Genomic DNA, 19,365 nt, shown 5'->3' with positions numbered 1-19,365 from the left:
AATAAAGATGTAGCCTCCTTTATAAACACTTGTACTAAAAATGCCACTTTAAATTCTTAGTTGCCCTGGTGAATTAGTAAAGTAACTACAACATAAATCTGGGACAGGAATGCATCTCAGAACATTCTTCTAAAGTAGCTGAACATGTCAGGTGTGATATATGCCATAATATATGCCATGATTGTTTAACTTTTCTTTTAGCCCACATGTCTTATGTATTACTGGGAATTAGTCCTTTCTTCAGTGATGCAGTATAAAATGGGCACATATTGCCAATATCATTTTTCTAGATTCATCATAATAAGCTCATTGTTGTTTGATTTTGATTTCCATCCATACCGTTATCATCAGCAAGTCAATATTATGTAATTTTTGGCCTTTTCAATGGCTAGTTATTAAAAGGTTAACTTCTAATAAGTATGAAATGTGCTTATTAATATCTATATTTTAAGTAGTCTATTTTTAAGAATGTTATTACAGAACATGATTTTGCTTTAAAAATGTAGCTAACTATAGATTAAACTCACATTCTTTTTATTTTTTCTCTGTAGGTCTTATCTCTGGTAAAAAATATTTTTTTAATTCAATTTTTTTGTTCCTTCTTGTTACTGGGAAGATTTTTAAGAACACAAAAAAGTAAGGGGGATTTTTTTATTCCTGAGACAGAAATGACTAAAGTTAACGGTGAAGACACAAGATCGGGGAATAGGATGGAGCGCTTCCAGCAAGGGGTCCGGAAACGTACTCTTATGGCAAAAAAGAAGGTTCAAAACATCACAAAGGAAGATGTTAAAAGTTATTTACTGAGAAATTTTTTTGTGCTTTTCACTATCATTGCTGTCATTGTGGGTGAGTAATTTGATCAAGACCAGAATCTTGAAAATTTTGTTTGGACAATATTATTGCTGTTCACTTCCTTACCTTGCTGAGAATATATTTGTTGCTCCAAAAAATGTTTAGTCTTCATGTTGGATAAGCCGTGGAGAAATATTTCCCTTTTTCACAGTTGTAGTGCTGCCTGCCATTACATATCCTATCAGTTTAGAAAGTTTAAGAAATAAATTTCTTAAGCTGTTTTAAGCCTCCAATTTTTTGAGTAATTCCTAAATTCAAATGTTCATTGCAATATCTCTTGATACTTATTAGAAATCAAAGAAAATCATCTACAATCTTAGCCCATTCTCTATTTATTTTCCATCATTTCCAAGCTATAAAAATTAGACACATCAAAGATCATAATTTCAATTATGAACAATGACAAACCATAGGAATAGGAATTTCAACTGCAGTATTTAGTTCTCTTTCTCTTTTTTTAATGGAGTTGTACTTGTGCCTTCAAGGTCATGTCTCACATATTCTACTCCTGTCATTCAATCATTGATGGGAGATTTACCTGGCAAAAATAAAATTAGGGGATTTGGTTCCATATTGTTTGCAAAGTGGATTACTATAGAGCAATGTTAGCTCTATAGGTTTAATATTTCAAATATTTCTTAGTTCAAAAGGAAAAAGGTTGGTTTGAGAAGAATCTTGCTCCTATAGACTTTATAGCAACCTGAATCTAAAGACATGTGCAACTTGTTCTGTGTGTCAAGGACATGGGTTTGTGTTTTCAATGCACTGGATTTTCTGTTTGCTGGTTTGCAAATGCTTTGATTTTTCTAAAAACTTTTTTTTGACAAGGGTAAGGTAGGCATTGAGATGATGATGATGATGAGTTTTCCCTTCAACAGATAAATAGTTGGCATCTTTTTTCATTCAGCATTGCACGTGTTCAACTCACATTGGGCACAGCTAAAGAACTTCTTGAACTTTAGTCATTGGGCTTTGCTTTGCAAAAGAAAGTATTTTTATAAGAAGAAAAAAATAAACTAAGTGAAGGAAAGTATTTGGATAAACAAAAATAATTTCTATGATGTATAGTCATAATCTTTATTTTATTTAAAGGGAGTATCAGGTACTTAGATAACATTAAAAACAAGGAAAGAATGTTTGCTTATTGTAATCAAAGGAATCATAATCCACTGTATGAAAAAGACTTTAGAAGTATTTCCCTAGAGATTTACAGGAAAAGAAACCTGGGTGACCATTTTGGGGAGAAGATGTTCAAAACATAATGGTACAGGGTTTCAAAAATCATTTTCCAGGAGCTCCTACTACTTGCAGCTTTTGCTTAAGCTTACATCGTTGCAGGGTTTTTATAGTTTGTTGGGATGTGAATGCCTTCTGCATAAGCCCCACTGAAAAGAACTGGGAACATGCAAGAGAACGGTCCTCATGTATATGTTACATTCCTCTCACTTGGATGTACAATCTAGGTGTAAATACAGCGAAAACTGGGAAGTTCACCTAACCACATCACTTCCAACTGCATACAGTGGAAGTGGATCTGACAAGAAATGAGGCACCTAATTACAAAAGCTTTTCTTTGCATCTTTATCATTTTGCCAATATGAGTCCCAAGAGGAGACTTATGTCATGAGGTCATAATCTGGTATTTCTAAAAGCAATCTAGGCGTAAATCACATGATTTCAATGGGATTTATTCCCAAGCGGACATATGTATGACTCCATGCATGGGAAATATATTCTGTACTAGAAACTATCAGAAAGCATCTGTTTTATTCTTTGACTCAATATTTTAGTAAGCCCTCGTTGCATTTACTGTACATTTTAAGAGTGGAATTTTTTTTAGGGCAAGGGATTGATTAGGCTTAGAATTATGCTGAATGTAACGCCTTTAGATGCTTCTCTAAATATAATTAATGGACAATTAATTTGATTATATTGAAAAATAATTCTCTAAGGATCCATTGTTGTGAAACAATAATTTTGCTGTGCAACTTGAACTGATTGCAAAATCAGATCAGATATGAGAGATTTAGGTTCACAAGCTTTGAAGCAGCAGCAAAAATTATGAGTATAACTTCAGTGAAAAAAACTGTGACTGCCTTCATAGCATTAGAAAAAGGAAGTAGATTGAATAGCAGAACACATGCATTTACTTCAATGTTACTAGGATGTAAATCATCTATTTGAGGTGACAATCAAACTTGAAACTGTGATTATGTTGCCTCAGTTAAAAAAAAGCTAAAAGACTTTCCCATTTAAAGTAGTAAAGAGGAGATTTCTCCTTGAATATTATTTCAACAAAACTAATTAATGAAGAAATGAATACCATGATAAGAAAAACAAAGTCTACATGTATACATTTGGGTAGGTAGAAAACATTTCAGAGGAGTTGCTGTTCCCTACTTTTTTTTTTAGTTGTATCTGGCAAAATATGAAATTTACAGTCTGAAAATGTAAAAAAAAAACTCCAGTGAAAGAATGTATTTTGAAATGGCAGTTACAAGAGATCAATTTTAGAAATTTAGTAAATGTGAAATGTTCATTTTTTGATTTGCTTAAATGAAATGATGTTGATAGAATTGTAGATTTTAGAATACATTTTCAGAGGTATCTTTTCAAATAGTTTATAGGAATATGGAATTTGAGTAACATAAATTTTATGAGTAAACACAGAGCAGTGTAGCATGCATGTGTGTGTGTGTATGTGTAAAAATGACAGATATGGATGTGAGAGTACACACACACAAACCACATATAAGCAGTTTGGGGAATGGTGGATGTGTTCATTTTACAGAGGAACACATTTAAATGGCTGAACTTGGGGAAAAAGCATTTGAACAAGCAAATTTAATGACTAAACCTGAATGTAAGTGGTCCTTAAAGAGAAGTATTGCAGTTGTTTAAAGAGTTGATAATAAAAGTTCTATTCTATGATGACAGTGATGAAGGCTAGCAGCCTAAAATTAAATATTTATTAGGGCAGTCCTCGTTGCAATTGCTATTGGTGCATCTGTTGTGTTCTTACTGAACTAACTTTCATTAACTTTCACTAAGGGCAAAAATGGTAGAGCAGAATTTAAGAACATATGGAATGCCTGTCAATTCCTTGTTAACTTTGGATTTCGTACAGGCCAAATATCTGGTGTTGCAAAAATTGTGGATGGCATTGAATATCAATTTTAAGAAAGCTCACTCTCTTATAACCTTAGAAATACACTAGGTGCAGATTTCTGGCACCCTGTGAGCATTTCTATGCCTTTTCTTCTTTTGGTTTAAGGAGGATTTTTCACACCCAGATATAACATCCTTCCATCGGTGCTACTATCTGGCAGGTAGGCCAATATGTCCCTGTCTCAGTGCACTTGTCCTTTTGATTCTGGGGAAATTGACACAATTCAACATGTTCTTTTTTATTGTAACTTTTATAAGGATCTCCTAAAGGGTATCATAACCCCTCTTTTACTAAGTGTGTACAATTTTTATACCATGAAACGTAAACCATGAAACTGCCTACACAGTGGTCAAATTTAAAACGAATTAAAATGAGACCACAACTAACATGAAACATAAATGGACAATCCTTTTTCTTTCTTTCCTTTTAACTGTTTGATTTTATCAGGTTGTATCTATTGTTGATCTCTGAGCATAAATCGTTTGATTTAGAACTAACTCATATAAAGCAGGTCAAGGGTAAGAGGCAAATCTCCCATGACATCAGAATTCAACTAGTAAATGTAAATTAGCAAGAAATATTCCCTATCCTATAAGCATAGTAGAACAACAACAACATGCTAGAACAAAGTGTATAGTATAATATTAGAAATATTCAGAAATAAGCTCAAGGTGATTCAGTGGGATATAGCAGGATTCTCCAACTTGGTTCCCTGCAGATGAATGGTAAATGTAACAGTACTCCAAACCAACAATTGGCCTTCAGCAGATTGCCAGGTTATGAAAACTGAAAATAAATACATTGCAGACAAAATAGCTGGTGCTGCACTGCTGCAGTTACAGTAAAGTGATCCAAGATTTAACATGTGTAAAACAGTGATCTATAGTTATTAAACTGTGTGGTCATGACAATCAGTTAAATTAAATTATAGTCTCTGCTTTGAAAATATCTCAAGTTCAACTAACAATCTATGAACCCTTCTCATGCTGCTTTTATTATTTTATCTGGAATATATGAAGCTGAAATGGGAAGGGTTTAAAAAGTGAACTGAAAGACTTGCTTTAATGTAGGACCCAGTGTTTAGGAGAAGACTTTCTTGGACTGATCCTGATCCTATTTAAACGCCACTTCTGATCTGAGCAGTAGCACAGGCCCTTAAGTGTCTCAGGCAAACTTTCTCTTGCAAATGTCTAAAATATAGCATTCCTGTTCAGATACAGTGCTCTGCCAATATATTAGTTGGCTGTAACTAGCTAGGGACAGCAAGAAAGCCAGCGGGAGCTTACATTCAGAATACTGATTACAGGAAAATGATCTACTTCTGCCAGAGAACCGAAATATTCACCCATATACACATTACACAAAAAAAAACAATCAGTCAAGAAACATGCCACAGACTAGTCCTTGGTAGAGCAGCCATGGAAGTCATGTGTCTAATTCTACAATGGCCAAAATTGTGCAAGCGATTGTATTACCTGTGACACTCTATGGAAGCAAAAGTTGGCAGGGTATTGACACTTTTGAACTTGGGTATTGAAGGAGACTCCTGACAATTCCATGGACAGTCAGGAAAACAATCCAGTGGATCATTGAACAAATCAACAGAGTTCTCATTCAAAGTCCAAATGACCAGGTCAAATTATCCTACTTCAGATATACTAGGTGAAGACCCGTCTCTCTGAAAAAGGCTGTAATGCTGGGAAAGTTGGAAGGAAAGAGAAGACGAGAATGACCAGCAGCAAGGTGGGTGGACTGTGGGGATGCTACAACAGTTGCAACTTCAAGGACTATTTTCATTATTTTCTGATTGCTCCAAACTTTCCATCTTCTACCGCTTAAGCCAACATGTTCACACTGTCCAGTGATAGGATTCGTCTGCTTCGTTACATATTCTATCTTAATCCTACCATATCTTAGCTGTTCTGAACCACCTTTTCCATTCAAATTCAACGTACTACATGGTTGTAATATTTGAAGTCTCAGAAATTAGACCAAATGATGGGGCAGCAGGCACGCAGGCATATTTCATGCTGACTTCAATTCTCAATTAGGTAAAAAGTGGTGTGATACACATTGCACAGTTGTCCTTCCTTTTAAAATGTTTATTTAGAGGAAAATTTAGAAGACCAACCTGGATTGGAAACACCAAATCTAAGTGTATGTAGCCTGTACTTTTGTTCTCTCTACCCTCAAAGCATTTGTTTAGAAAAATTGACCTCCTTCTGGTCGAGTAGATGGCCGCAGCCCAAGTCTTCCTTTGGAAATGTGCCACTTTCCCAAGAAAGACAAAGACAAACTAGTGTAACCAGTGTATCCTGAGGAGTTGGAACTAAAGAAGTTGAAGGAAATCAACATCATTAGTTGCCTTCTAGTAAATAGAACTTTTGTAAGTGAGATTTTCAATTACGGTAAACATTTATGGAAGCGCCCACCACATTATACCTCAAAAAATTGTTCCTGCTTACTTTCATCCATTGAAAAATTCTTCATATAATGAGTTTCTTCCTAATTCCTAAACCTATCCTAAAGCTAGGTTTCTTGCCCAAAGGACATATATTATCCTCTATGACTCTAGTTCCTGTCTGTTTCTTCTCTGTTTAGGTTCTTCCTGTGCTCTCCAACCTAACTTCCAATGTAGTTTTCTCTTGCCTTGTCGATGGGAAGAATCATATATGCTTTGGAGCATGAGCAGTTCAATATTGTGTTTTCAAATTAAATGCTTCCCCTTATGTGTGGCTTAAGAACCCTGTAACGCCCTAAAAAGCACAATCAGATGTAGTTGAGGAGGAAAATCAAAGAAAAATTAGTATTATAAACCACATTGGGAAGTTGAAACCAAATTCCAAAAAAAAAGGCCCTGCCTTAATGTCAAAGAAACTATATAGATATATAACCAGAGTCTCCCTTGAATTCAGAGCATCTGTACTTTTTGAAGAAGTAAAAAAAAAAAGCATTGGAACCTCTGAATTTGGGGAAACAGTTAGAGCACCCTTTATCCAATCTTGTATTTTCTTTGCTGAGGATAATAGGAATTATCATCACATGAGAATATGACTAGCATAACCAACCACTACAAATACAAGTAAGGTTGAAAATGATTACACATGCATGGAATCCATTGCGTAATGGAAGCATTACACTGGGGTTCTTGGGTTAGTGAAATAATGTATCTTCATGTTACCATGTTTACTTTTCTGTTTGCTAGGTTCCAGGTGATCTGTGAACTTAGACATTTCTTTGTAGATATTTCTTTCATTCACTCAGTAAATGAATAAGTAAATATTTATGCCACTGTTCCACAAACATGTTACTAAAATATGGATTTTGTTGTTTCCATTTATGAGTTGCAAAATAGACTTTGGCCCTGAACAAAATAATTAGTAATTTAAAAATAATTTTAAAAATAATATACTGAAGGTAGCTGGTTGCAACCAACCTTGTTGCAGACTATAAAGAGAGCGAAGAGAGGGAAGCAGGCTGTGAAGAGAAAGGAAAGGATCCCAAATGCTTTTTATTGATATCTGGATTTTCTCCCTCTCTCTTTTGTTTGTGTTGTAACCAAAGAGGAAAAAGATTGCATGGCATATGTCCCTATGAACTAAAAATTCTGGCTTAATAAAATCAGGATGTAAACAATTCATATACAGCCAAGTTGCCTCCTTGTTTTGTGACCAGCCAACAGGCTAGGATTTGGTAATAAGGACAACTAGAATTTCACATCAGAACTGTGGTGAAATAGTAACAAACCCAGATTTGTAAAGCTGATTTCTGATTGTTTGTATGCAAGTGCTTAACTCAGTTCTGGGTTCACCACAGCATAAGAAACTACAGTACAATAAGTAATAATAATAATAATAATAATAATAATAATAATAATAATAATAATAATAATAATAATAATAGTAAAGTTGGAAGGGACCTTGAAGGTCATCTAGTCCAACAACTACCTTTGCAGAATATGGTGTAGAGTGACTGCATACCAGTTATTTGTATAGATCTTGGTTTATTGTAACAATGAATAAAAATTGGGAAAACATCAACTTGGCCTATTATACTGTCAGAGAAATATAGTATTATAAGATAAGCTCAAATGTGGTTAAATATAAAATACTGTATGAAATTCTAGATTTGTCATCAAATGAAAAATGCTGCAAAGTATAGATCTAGAATCATCTTCAGTAGAATGTTATTATGGGCCTATTATATTTTAGGTTCAACAAAACATTTTGTAGAGTACTCCATGCCATTTTTCTTATCAAGCTATTCAAGTACAGGCTGGCTGATGTGACAGTTTATTATCAAAAACCATATTCTCAAGAATCATATTCAGAGTACTCATCAATAGCCAATCATCAAATCATCAAATCATCAAACCATAGAGAAGTAGTGAGATGCCTCAAGATTCAGTCATGACCCTCTACTCATCAATAGTTTTATTAATGCCTTGGATGAAAAGAATATTAATTTTATTAGATCAAAAGAAAATACAACATTGGAATAGATAACTAATACCCTGGAAGAAAAAAATAAAAGTCAAGATAATTTTGGTAGCCTAAAGAAATTAGATGAAAATAATAGAGTGAACTTAAACATGATAAATGCAAAATTATTCAAATAGGGAATATTTAACTGCACAGATATAACGTGGTAAGATACCAAGATTAGCAATAGTATATGCAGAAATAATCTTGCACTGAGTGAATAAAAAGACCAAATGAATTACCCTTGAGAGATGTGGTTGCAAACAGTAGTAGTTTCTAATCAAGGGAGTAATAATATTACATTCTCACTGTCTATGGAGATTCTCAGTCATCCAGGTCATGGTTGTCCCAAAAGTGCTTTTTTTTTCAAAAGGCAACTGGACTTTGTTTTTCCTTGAAGACGTTTTACTTCCTATCCAAGAAGCTTCTTCAGTTCAATTCAAGGAAAAACAAAGTGTAGTTGCCTTTGAAAAAGCAACTTTGGGACACCACATTCTCACATTAAGCCTTCCTTGTTTCGGAGCACCACTTGTTAGAAAGGTTTCAGACAAACTGGAACTGGTGTTCCTGACCCATTCCGCAACGGCAACTGAAATTTAAATGGAATTCAATCAGTTTTAGCTCTTTGACAAAGTTAAAGCTTTTGAAATTGTTAAGTGAGAATTAAGTTTTGGAAGGAGTTGTTGGGTTGTACGTGTGTATGCTTTGTTTATTTCAAAAAGAGTAGTCTTGGCACGCCATATAAAGATCTAGTGTGGCTGGTGGTCCAAAAATGTTTTCCCTTTACTCCAACAATGGAAAACAATACTCTTTGTTTGTGTGTGTTGTTGTTCAAGAACTTCTTGCTAGTTTTTAGATGAGATGATCCTTTGGCATAATCAGTCATCCCTGTGTTCTTACTTTCTTACTTTTCTTATTGGTCCATGAAAGGCTCCTGGATGACCTTAATGAAAGTTTACTGATGTTATCTCATCTCATTTTTATTTGTGTGGTTCTAGTATTTAAAAAGTATGTTTTCCATGGTAACATTGTAAGGAAAATTAAACTGATTGTAAAAAGATGGTTTGCACATGCTGATACTCCATTACTTTCTGGTTCACGATTTGCCATGAAATTTGCATCAGGCAAGCATGATGCAAGCAGTGTGTTTATATGTAAACTTGACAGCTCACCAGTATAGTGCAGTGTTTTTCAACTTCGGCAACTTTAAAATTAAAATATCTGGACTTCAGCTCCCAGAATTCCCCAGACAGCATGCTTTCATACAGAACCTGCAATATGACTTTGGACCAGTCACTTTTTTCTCAGCTCTAAACTTGTAAGTTAAAAAAATCTACTAACTCTAGAAAGTGAATGAATAAAAAAATTATATTGCCTAGACCAGGGGTGTCAAACTCAATTTCATTGAGGGCCGCATTAGCATTGCAGTTGCCCTCGGGAACCGGGTGGGTGTGGCCATGGTGGGTGCGGCCTACTGGATGGGCGTGGATGGAGTGGGTGTTGCCTACTGGGTGGGCATAGCCAGCTCGATATCGTTCGTGTCAAGGGTTCCTGTGGGGGCCTGGGCAGGAGTGGGACAGATCTGAGGGTCTCTGGCAGAAGGGGGTGGGACCAGGGCAAGCACCAAGGCATGGTCCATTTCTTCATTCCTCACAAAAGGTGACATCTCCCCAGCATGCACCCAGGAGGCGGGGCCGACATGGCAGGGGCTGGTTCCTCGCTGTTTCCAGATGGCCTTGTGGAGCTAAGACTGAATGCGTTTCAGCATAGATGGCCATCACAAAATTGTACATTGGCTCCCGGCCGGCCTGGGCCAGGGCCAAGGCAGCAGGGGCCATTCCCTCACTGTTTCCAGGATGGCTTTGCGGGTCACATGAAACCACTTTGCGGGCCGCATCCGGGCCCCGGGCCTTGTGTTTGACATGTCTGGCCTAGACAATGGGAGAGTGTCTTAACCTTTATAGGAAGATTCTTACTGGACCTCAAGTTGAGGGGTCCTTGGGGCTTGGTTGTTTTCTTGTGGACATTTCATTACCAAACATCAGTTTTATGCAAGGCCCCAATATCCAAAGCCACCCAATTTTGCTTGGCTTGAGTTAAAACCTGTTGTTCCCCAGCCAAATCATCACAGTCTCCAGACAGAACTTTCACATCACTTAGTTGGTCTAGAGTGGATGTATAAAAGAGCGTATCATCAACATACACACTACCCTCATCCCATTCCTAGCAGAGGTCATCCAAAAGCACAACCAATACAATTTTATGTCTTACTTTGCAGATAACTAAATGTTGGTTTATCAGCTAGACAACACCAGGTATCTGCAAATACTACTGATTACAAAGGGAATTGTAAGTAATAGACCCCATACTTCTTTCAAAAAGTCCATTAATTCTTTGATTTTTGTCTTCTAATCATGTAAATAGTTGTTGAATAGAAAAAAGGTTGCCGGGTAAGACAATAGACCGAGACACAGAATGGATGTATAGTGAATCATACACATTTGTAGAAATATGGATCAATATATAAGGTAGGCTATGTAACCAATGTGAATAATTGACCTCTAGAATATATGAATTGACATAGCAGTCAATTTATTTACAGGGGTTTCTCATTTATCCAAGTTAAAAGACTAGCAAGCAGTATTGTCTGATATTGTTTAGATATAATTAATGTTTGAGGTAATTGAAAATAATGTTAACTTTGAGAACTCTTCTTTAATTTTGTGGCTTTAGGTTTTGATCAAAGGGAAATGCTCAGGGAAAATTTAGAGGTGCCATATTGACAGAAAGACACTTATATTCAAACACATACATGTATAGACATCATATCACCCTGATTCCCCAAAAGAAATTACTTTAGTTGTCATAGCACCCTAGAAAATATCAATTTGTGACATTAAGTAGCTCAGTTATACAAAACAGTTGCCTTGCTATTATATTGTCATTAAAATTCTTAGCTGTCTTCAGCTTCTCCTGAACTTAAATCTGGTTCCAAATTTTCAGTTTGCTTCATGTTGAGTTCTTTAGCTTTGTTTCTGTGTACATATTGGAAGACCTTTTCTAGAAATAGACTTTTCTGCTCTGCTTCAGACTCCTTGAGAAATAGTATAAGAAATCAATGAATGGAAGACAAAAAGACAAAAACATAACAGAAACATCAAAGAATAACAATTTAAGGCTATTCTTCATTCTTTCCACATTTAATTTCAAGTTTGCTTGATAGTTATTACTAAAAATTCTTAGCTGGATATTAATGGGAGAACAATACAATTCTTAAGAATACAAACCCATGCACCATCTATTGTTTCCCCACTGGCAACATATCAGATCCTGAAACAATTTTTTTGAATCTCTTATGTAATATACTCAGTATCTGGTCTCCTGCTATATTCTCCACTACTTCAAGGTTCTGTTCACTTCCCATCTCAAATCCATCTTTGCTTTTGGGAAGGCAACTAGTATTCTCATGGTGACATGGCTAAAGTCATATGAGAACAGGCCCATGATTTATGGCTCTGTCTCTTCAGTGGTATTTAGAGCATTTCACTTCATTAACACCAACAAACTAGAGAAGATCTGAGTTTGAGATCAGTGATTAATTAACCTAATAGTTAATAGTTGCTAAATAGTTGGTTGTAGGTCAAGGACTACCTGTATTTTACCATTCACAACCACTCAATGAGGCAGGTTGGGTTGAGAAACAGGGACTGGCCCAAAGTCACCCAGTCACCTTTCATGCCTAAGAGACATCTAGTCCACAGGCTCCTGGTATCTAGTTCAGCACTTTATCTCTGTATATCAACCTGGCTCTCAAGAGTTCTAAAATCTAAATCATGCAGAGAGCTTGTGAGCAGGTACATGCCCTATCAAGCTTTCTCCTCCATTATGTAGATGGCAGTGGGACCAGTTCATAGAGGCAGGAGAGGGGAAGCACAGGTCAGGAATCCCACTCCTTGCCTCTCAAGTGATTTCAGCTGTATAAGCAAAAGAATTCTTGGTATTTTCCCAGATACATCTGATAAAATGCAAATGAAGCAGATGGGGAAAGCAAATATAAGCTCATTTGCTGCTCATACATTTTTAATCTCATGAAGGACTACAGGTAGTCCTCAACTTACTGCAATAATCATAAATGTGAGTCAGTTGTCAAGATTCATATAAATCACGTAACCATGGGGATGCTACAACAGTCATAAGTGTGAAAAATAGTCATAAATCACTTTTTTCCGGTGACATTGTAACTTTGAATGGTCATTAAATGAACTGTTGAAAGTTGAGGACTACCTGTACTGAAAAAGGGCCCTGGATGTATATAATTGTATCTGATTGGAGTCAGGTATCTCCTTTTACCTGGTTTAAGAGAAACAAAGTTCTTGTTCACTTGCTTTACCCTCTAAATTTTCTCTGAGAGACAAGGACATTACTTTAAACCAAAGCTTCCCAAGCTTTTTCCTTTCATTCTCAAAATTGCTATCAAAAAGTCCTATTTACCCAATGTGGGCAAAACACTTTAAGTCAGTTTAAATGTCCCTATTGTGATTGGGTAATAGGTTAATGTGTTTTTACTGACAGAAAAATCACTTTTACCCAAATATGGATAATTGATCCAGGTTTGGGAAGCACTACTTTATAATGCTAAGGCAGGATTTAAAAAACAACAACAATTTGTTAAACAAGAAATAATGATTTCATATAATGCTAAACCAGAAAGGGGAAATTCCATGCTTTTAACACTGTGGGAATACACAATAATAATGAGCAGATCATTATTCAGATACAAGATTGGTTGAGTGCTTTGATCAAGAAACAATTATTTAAGGATACAATTATGAAATTTGTTTTTAATGGAGATATTGTAATTTTAATCTTTTTTCATTTATTTTGGCTTGCTAATAATAGTAAGAAAGCAATTTTTGATATTTGTGCTTTGAATATCAATATAATTTTGTTCTAAATTTTAATGCCACAGATTGGTGTTTTTCAAATTTGACAACTTTAAGAAATGTGGATCTCAGCTCCCAGAATTCCCCAGCCAGTCTTCTGCTGAGTTGAAGTGTATACATCTTAAAGTTGCTAAATTTGAAAAATACTGCTAGAGTGCAACCTATCTTACTTAAGATTGGTATTGACATCTGTAGGTTAATCATGCAATAACTATATATTCCTTATATTGTTATTTTGCATGTTCCCTAATCAAAATATTTAAATTATTAATTAAATTTACTAACATAGCAGAATTGCATTTCAGAATTCCGCATTTATATTTCCCCTTTAACATGAAGAAGTACAAAATAGAACCAAAAATATGTTTAGTTTGGTGATTGTACAGAGTTACATCTTGCAAGCTTTTTCATTTTTGTCTCTGTTTAGCTTGTGTACCTGGATAGTTTCTTTTAATGCATTGTTCTCCTGAAAAAAAATCAGGGCATTAGAATTTCTTTGTCTTTTGGAAATATGTGCTCCTCCTGTCTTCATTTTGAATGCCAGCTTCCTCTCCCCCCCCCCCCTCCATGTGAGAAATCAGGAGAAAACCTGCAGAACAACTTTTGGGAGATTTCTTACAAGGCTTTGTTCCACAGATAGGCTCACAAATTGTTAGGAAACTTAAACCTTTGTAGAGTAGGGGTGTTCTGTATATACGTAGAATCTATACCAGACTCCCTTTGATTTCCAACTAGCCTTGTTTGTTATTTTTTACCTGTAGTCATTGCTCTGTTGTCAAACACGAATGAATATAACATTGCATCCACGGTACCTTTAATAAAATGAAAGGCAGGACATTGGTGAATTGGTATTGTAATTGCAAGAACACAGAGAGGAATTTGTAAAGTTCTAAAACTTTGCGTGGGTATTTTGGTGTGTGTGTATATCTGTGTGTGCCTTTATTTATTTATTAAATTTATATGCCACCCATCTCGCAAAATGATGCCTTGGAGTAAGTTTTGTACTCTAGGCAATTGCCTAGAATAGTCCTGGAAGCTTTTTTGACAAGGTTTTTCAAAAGTGGTTTGCCATTGCCTCCTTCCTAGGGTTGTGAGAGAGAGTCTGGCCCAAGGTCACCCAGCTGCTTTCATGCCTAAGGCAGGATTTCATGCCTAAGGAGGTCTCATGCTCTCCCAGTTTGTAGCCTGATACCTCATCCACTTCACCCCCAACTGCTTCTCATTTTTGTGTGGGTTACTCTTTGTACTTATAGTGAAAAGAATGGTACTGAAATTTCAGAATAAGCATGAGTTCACATGTGCTCTTTTAAGTCCCCTTTTTGTGTAAGGCTGGCTCAGTATAAAATAAAAGAGTTGTACAATCATTCAGAACTGTACAGCTGCATACCAACTGCTCTTGTGGTCAATGGAAAGGAAAAGCAGGGCCAACCATGAATGGCCTACAAAGACCCTTCCATCACTTCCAATCAAAAGAATGGATGGGTTAACCATTTTAATTCCTAAAACACAAACAGAATTGAGCAATGTGCAGCATTTGCAATCCTCTCCAGATTAGATGGGAATTAACTTCACTGTTTTCTCTGGGGCTTCTGAATAGTGCATGGAACTGCACTATTAGTATATGGGTTACTCTACCTTCTGATTAAAAAGTAGACTACTGAAAAGAGTATAATGAGAATCAATGTTCAATAGCTCGATTGTACATCAAGTTTTCAGAAGAAAATAAAAGCTTATGTGAAGATTTCTCTTCAGGGCAAGCCCTAAGTGTGTGAAGTCCAAGCACATTCATACCTCAGGAAAATCAGTTTTACACTATTTCCTTCTTTTCTGGAAGTCCTGAGAGCTAGGTAATTCAGCAGAAAATATTTTGTTGCCTCACAAACCCCAGAGTCTATCAACTCAGTTGCAACCAACATCAAAGTGATGAGAATTTGTAGTTCTGCCCTCGGTGTATCTGTGAATGTTCTTGTCAGTTCCAGCTGTACCAAATTTATGTGTTTATATAATGCTTGCAGAAGAATAAAGCACCATGGTTTCTCTTTTCTTAGGTATCATCCTTGGCTTTTCTCTCCGATCCTATCACTTCAGCTACCGAGAAGTGAAATATTTTTCCTTCCCTGGTGAACTGTTAATGAGAATGCTGCAAATGTTGGTTTTGCCTCTCATTGTATCCAGCTTAGTAACAGGTACTGGTATAAATTATTTTCTAATTTCTTTTTGTGTTTTACTACTGTCATTCAAGTTGAACATTCTTCTTTGTGTGAATATGTGTATTGTTTAAAAAAACAGTATCTAAGGATATACTCTAGGCCAGGGGTATCAAACTGCCAGCCCATGGGCCAATTGCATCATACGGAGGCTGCACCCACCCCAGCTCCAGCAATGCAAAAAAAAGTCACGATACGTCGCGACACATCACATGACATGGCGAGTTTGACACCCGTGCTCTAGGCGCATCAAAGAATCTAGAATGTGATGTTGTAATATAACAATTCATGACAGTGATTATTAAGTCAAAAATAAGCTATTTAATGAAAGGACAGGAGCTCTGTGGCAGAATATTTGCTTGAATACAGAAGCTGAAAGATTCGGTTACCAACAACTTCAGTTAAAACTAAGATAAAACATTTATTCATTAATTGATTATAATTGATTTGTTGTGGTGGTATGTCATAAGTTGTTGTGGTTGTTAAGTGAGGCACCTATTTGACTCCTTATTCAATGACTGCAATCCTGATTCTCCCAGTTGCAGTCATTAAGTTACTGTGCTGGTCATTAAGCAGAGCATGGGGTGCCTCAGGATACAGAAGGCCTGGCGCAGGCCCATGCTCTGTTTTAGGTCCAAGCTTACACTGCAGCACACTCTCAGCTAGCTTTCTTGCTTGCTTGTACCTCTATGCTGCCCATCTCAACAGAGGCAACTCTAGGCCAGGGCTTTTCAACCTTTTCATCCATTGTACCACTTTTAGGATATGGCAACATCCGACTACCACCAGTCGCCTAGCAAGGTGCCAAAAACTTGATGACCCCCCAAAAAAGGAAAAAAGTAATGAAGTACTGGTAGTCCTCGACTTACAACAGTTCGCTTAGTGACTGTTCGAAGTTACAATGGCACTGAAAAAAGTGCTGAGCAAGACACCTGCCTGCCCACCCGGTGGCGCTCTTCCTCCTGTCTGAGGTTTTCATTGTAGTGAGCATTTCTGTTGAGGATTGGCAGCGAGGGTGGGGTGGGGGGTGTTTGGTTTTTATTCCCCCCGCCTGCTGGTTGGTTGCAGCAGGTTTTGGTCACTTCACATGATCCTGGGACACTGTGACCGTCATAAATATGAATCAGTTGCCAAGCATCTGAATGTAAATCACAAGACCCTGGAGATGCTGCAACATTCCAGCTGATCGGCGCTTCTTCTCTCGAGTCGTCTTCGCGGTCCTAGTTGCGGCTGGAGGTCGACCTCGGACCGTGACTAGGACCACGAAGGTGACTCGGGACTGTCAGGACTTCTTCGCGACTAGGACCGCGAAGGCGACTCGGGACTGTCGGGACGTCGAGGTCGGTAGAGAGCGAGTCCGAACACGCAACGACGGTGGCCAAGTCGAGTAAGGGGAGGGCTGCTACCACTTTTCTAGGATGGTCGCGTAACACCTGCCAGGTGCCAATGTACCACAGGTGGTACCCGTACCACTGGTTGAAAAGCCTTGCTCTAGGCAGCTTACATTCAATTAAAACACACTATAAAACAATAAATAAGGCTCATAAATTTAAATACATGGCCTCTGCTGGGCCTCCCAGGACCTCCCCATGTAGCCACCCTCTGGACAGCTTCCCATTCTGCCAGATCGTCTGCTTTTTTGACCTGTTGGATCGACAGCCTTGGGCCTGCTCTGCCAGGTTACACAGCCTTGGCCCTCCTACCTGCCCTGTCATGCTTTGCTCTTCTTACCTTTTCCAAAGATTACCTTTCTGAAAAATTGCCCAGCTGATGTGATCCTCGGCCTTCCTACACAACCACTTTGGGCCATTCTAGAAGTATCTCATTCTCTCAGTAAGCACAATTTTCCCCAAATCCCAGAAAGACCTCCAATGGCTGCTGTATTTGTCTCCTGCATATTCCTCTGAGTTACAATTTTTTTTACAAAGCATTTTCTTGTAATATTGCAACAACAGCAACAACAAAAATTAAAGCTGTAGCACGTTCCCTCAGAGAATACTTGCAGAAAACCCTCTGAAACTGGAAGTTCGCCTCAGCGTGCTGTTTTAGAGGGAAAGATGTTTATTAATATTATTGGCTACCTTCTATCAAGGGACCCCTAAGGTAACTTGGACTTATTTGAAAGCAGCTGGTAATGTATGAACTTCCCACTGCCCCCTTCCACAAACACAGATGTGTAACTGTTGTGCACATTTCAGTTCTCAAAAAGACTGGCTTGTGAGCTAAGAAGGAAAGAGAGTATAACTGCCAGTAAAACAATGGAGATTTTTAGAGTAGAAAAGAAAACAAATGAAAGGGAAGATTACTTTTAAAGTAATAATAATATTGTTGGATTTTCCAGGCACATTAGATGAAAAGATTCTAATGCTGTTTTAAGACTGCATGTTTTTTGTACAAGCCATAATATTCAGGTAGCCATTTTTTTTTAACCATTTTTAATTCTTAGGAAGGGTGGGTACAATCCTCATCTCCATGCTTTATTATTTAAGAGGAAAAGAGATATGTGGCATGGCTAAAATGGTCTTTGGCACAATTTGAAAATAATTAGTTTTTTAAAAGTTGTTAAAATTACAGATATAAAATAAAGGAGAGTGGTAAAAGCTGGACTTGTTTTGTGTAACTTATAATTATCCTAGTTAAAGCAACTGCTGGAAAAGGAAGCTCTTTCTTGGATATTGGAAAAATAGTGCTTACTCTGGGGAAAGGTTCTGTGTGAGACAGAGATTGTTTTCAAACGCACTCTGAACCTGGTTCTTTGAATTATTAAGCATTAGATGCAGTGGTAGGATTCAAATATGTGAACAACCGGTTCTCTATGTGGATGCCGCTTCCGGAAGTCCATTCTGGGCCTGGACAACAAAAAATTAGCTACCGGTTCTGCCAAAGTGGTACGAACTGGCTGAATCCCACCACTGATTAGATGGTTCGTGCAATACTGTACAGGTGATCCTCAATTTATATTCATTTGTTTAACAACAGTTCAAAATTAGGACAGCCTTGAAAGAAGCCAATTTATGACCTCCCCTTGCATTTACAAATGTCACATCATCTCACAGTCACACGATCACAATTGGGTGCTTGGCAACTAGCTCACATTTACAACCAGTTGCACCATCCTGCAATCATGTGATAACAATTTGTGATAACAATTTCCTATCCAGTTTTCAACATAAATTGGGGAAGCTGAATTTGCTTAATGACCACATGATTCCCTTAACAACTGAGGTGATTTACTTAACAGCAATAAAAATAGTTGTAAGATTGGGTCTTGTTATGTGATACCTCGCCTTATAAATATATCAATGTATGATGGAAATTTCTATCCCAAATGTGGTCATAAGTTGAAGACTATTTGTGCATTATAAACTTATCCAATAGTTAACAAACCTGGCCAAAAAGCTCTAACCAAGATTAACACCAAGCTTACTGTATTATGCCGAGAAGGCTTGGACTCTGACTGGTTGGCCCAGGGTGAGGAGACGGGAGCAGGTCTTGAGACGGTTGTATGGGTGGAGTTTGACTCTGTTGCTCCTGAAGATGTGGACAGGGTCTTGGGGAGGCTGAATGCAACCACATGTTTATTAGATCCGTGTCCCTCCTGGCTGGTACTGGCAGCTCGGGAGGGGACACGAGCCTGGCTCCAGGGAATTATTAACGCTTCTTTGCAGGAGGGTGTCTTCCCGGCGGCCCTAAAGGAGGCCGTGGTGAGG

At 37.3% G+C, this 19,365-nt stretch overlaps 1 protein-coding gene across 5 annotated transcripts in view; it reads left to right on the top strand.

The window, feature by feature from the left end:
• The first annotated feature begins 668 nt into the window (after positions 1 to 668).
• Positions 669 to 19,365, top strand: part of SLC1A3 (solute carrier family 1 member 3) — a 34,289-nt gene continuing 15,592 nt past the window's right edge. For 3 of the 5 annotated variants that reach the window (XM_015816954.1, XM_015816951.1, XM_015816950.1), the window contains exons 1-2: positions 669 to 849; positions 15,497 to 15,634. In XM_015816954.1, coding sequence (XP_015672440.1) covers positions 669 to 849; positions 15,497 to 15,634 — 319 coding nt within the window. The remainder of the gene's footprint in view (positions 850 to 15,496; positions 15,635 to 19,365) is intronic. The other 2 variants (XM_015816953.1, XM_015816952.1) reach the window with 2 other exon arrangements.

Source organism: Protobothrops mucrosquamatus, unplaced genomic scaffold (genome assembly GCF_001527695.2).
Source record: "Protobothrops mucrosquamatus isolate PMUCROS unplaced genomic scaffold, P.Mucros_1.0 scaffold533, whole genome shotgun sequence".
Lineage (NCBI taxonomy): Eukaryota > Metazoa > Chordata > Lepidosauria > Squamata > Viperidae > Protobothrops > Protobothrops mucrosquamatus.
Note: the sequence above shows the minus strand (reverse complement) of the source record. Positions and strands in the feature narration are given on the sequence as shown.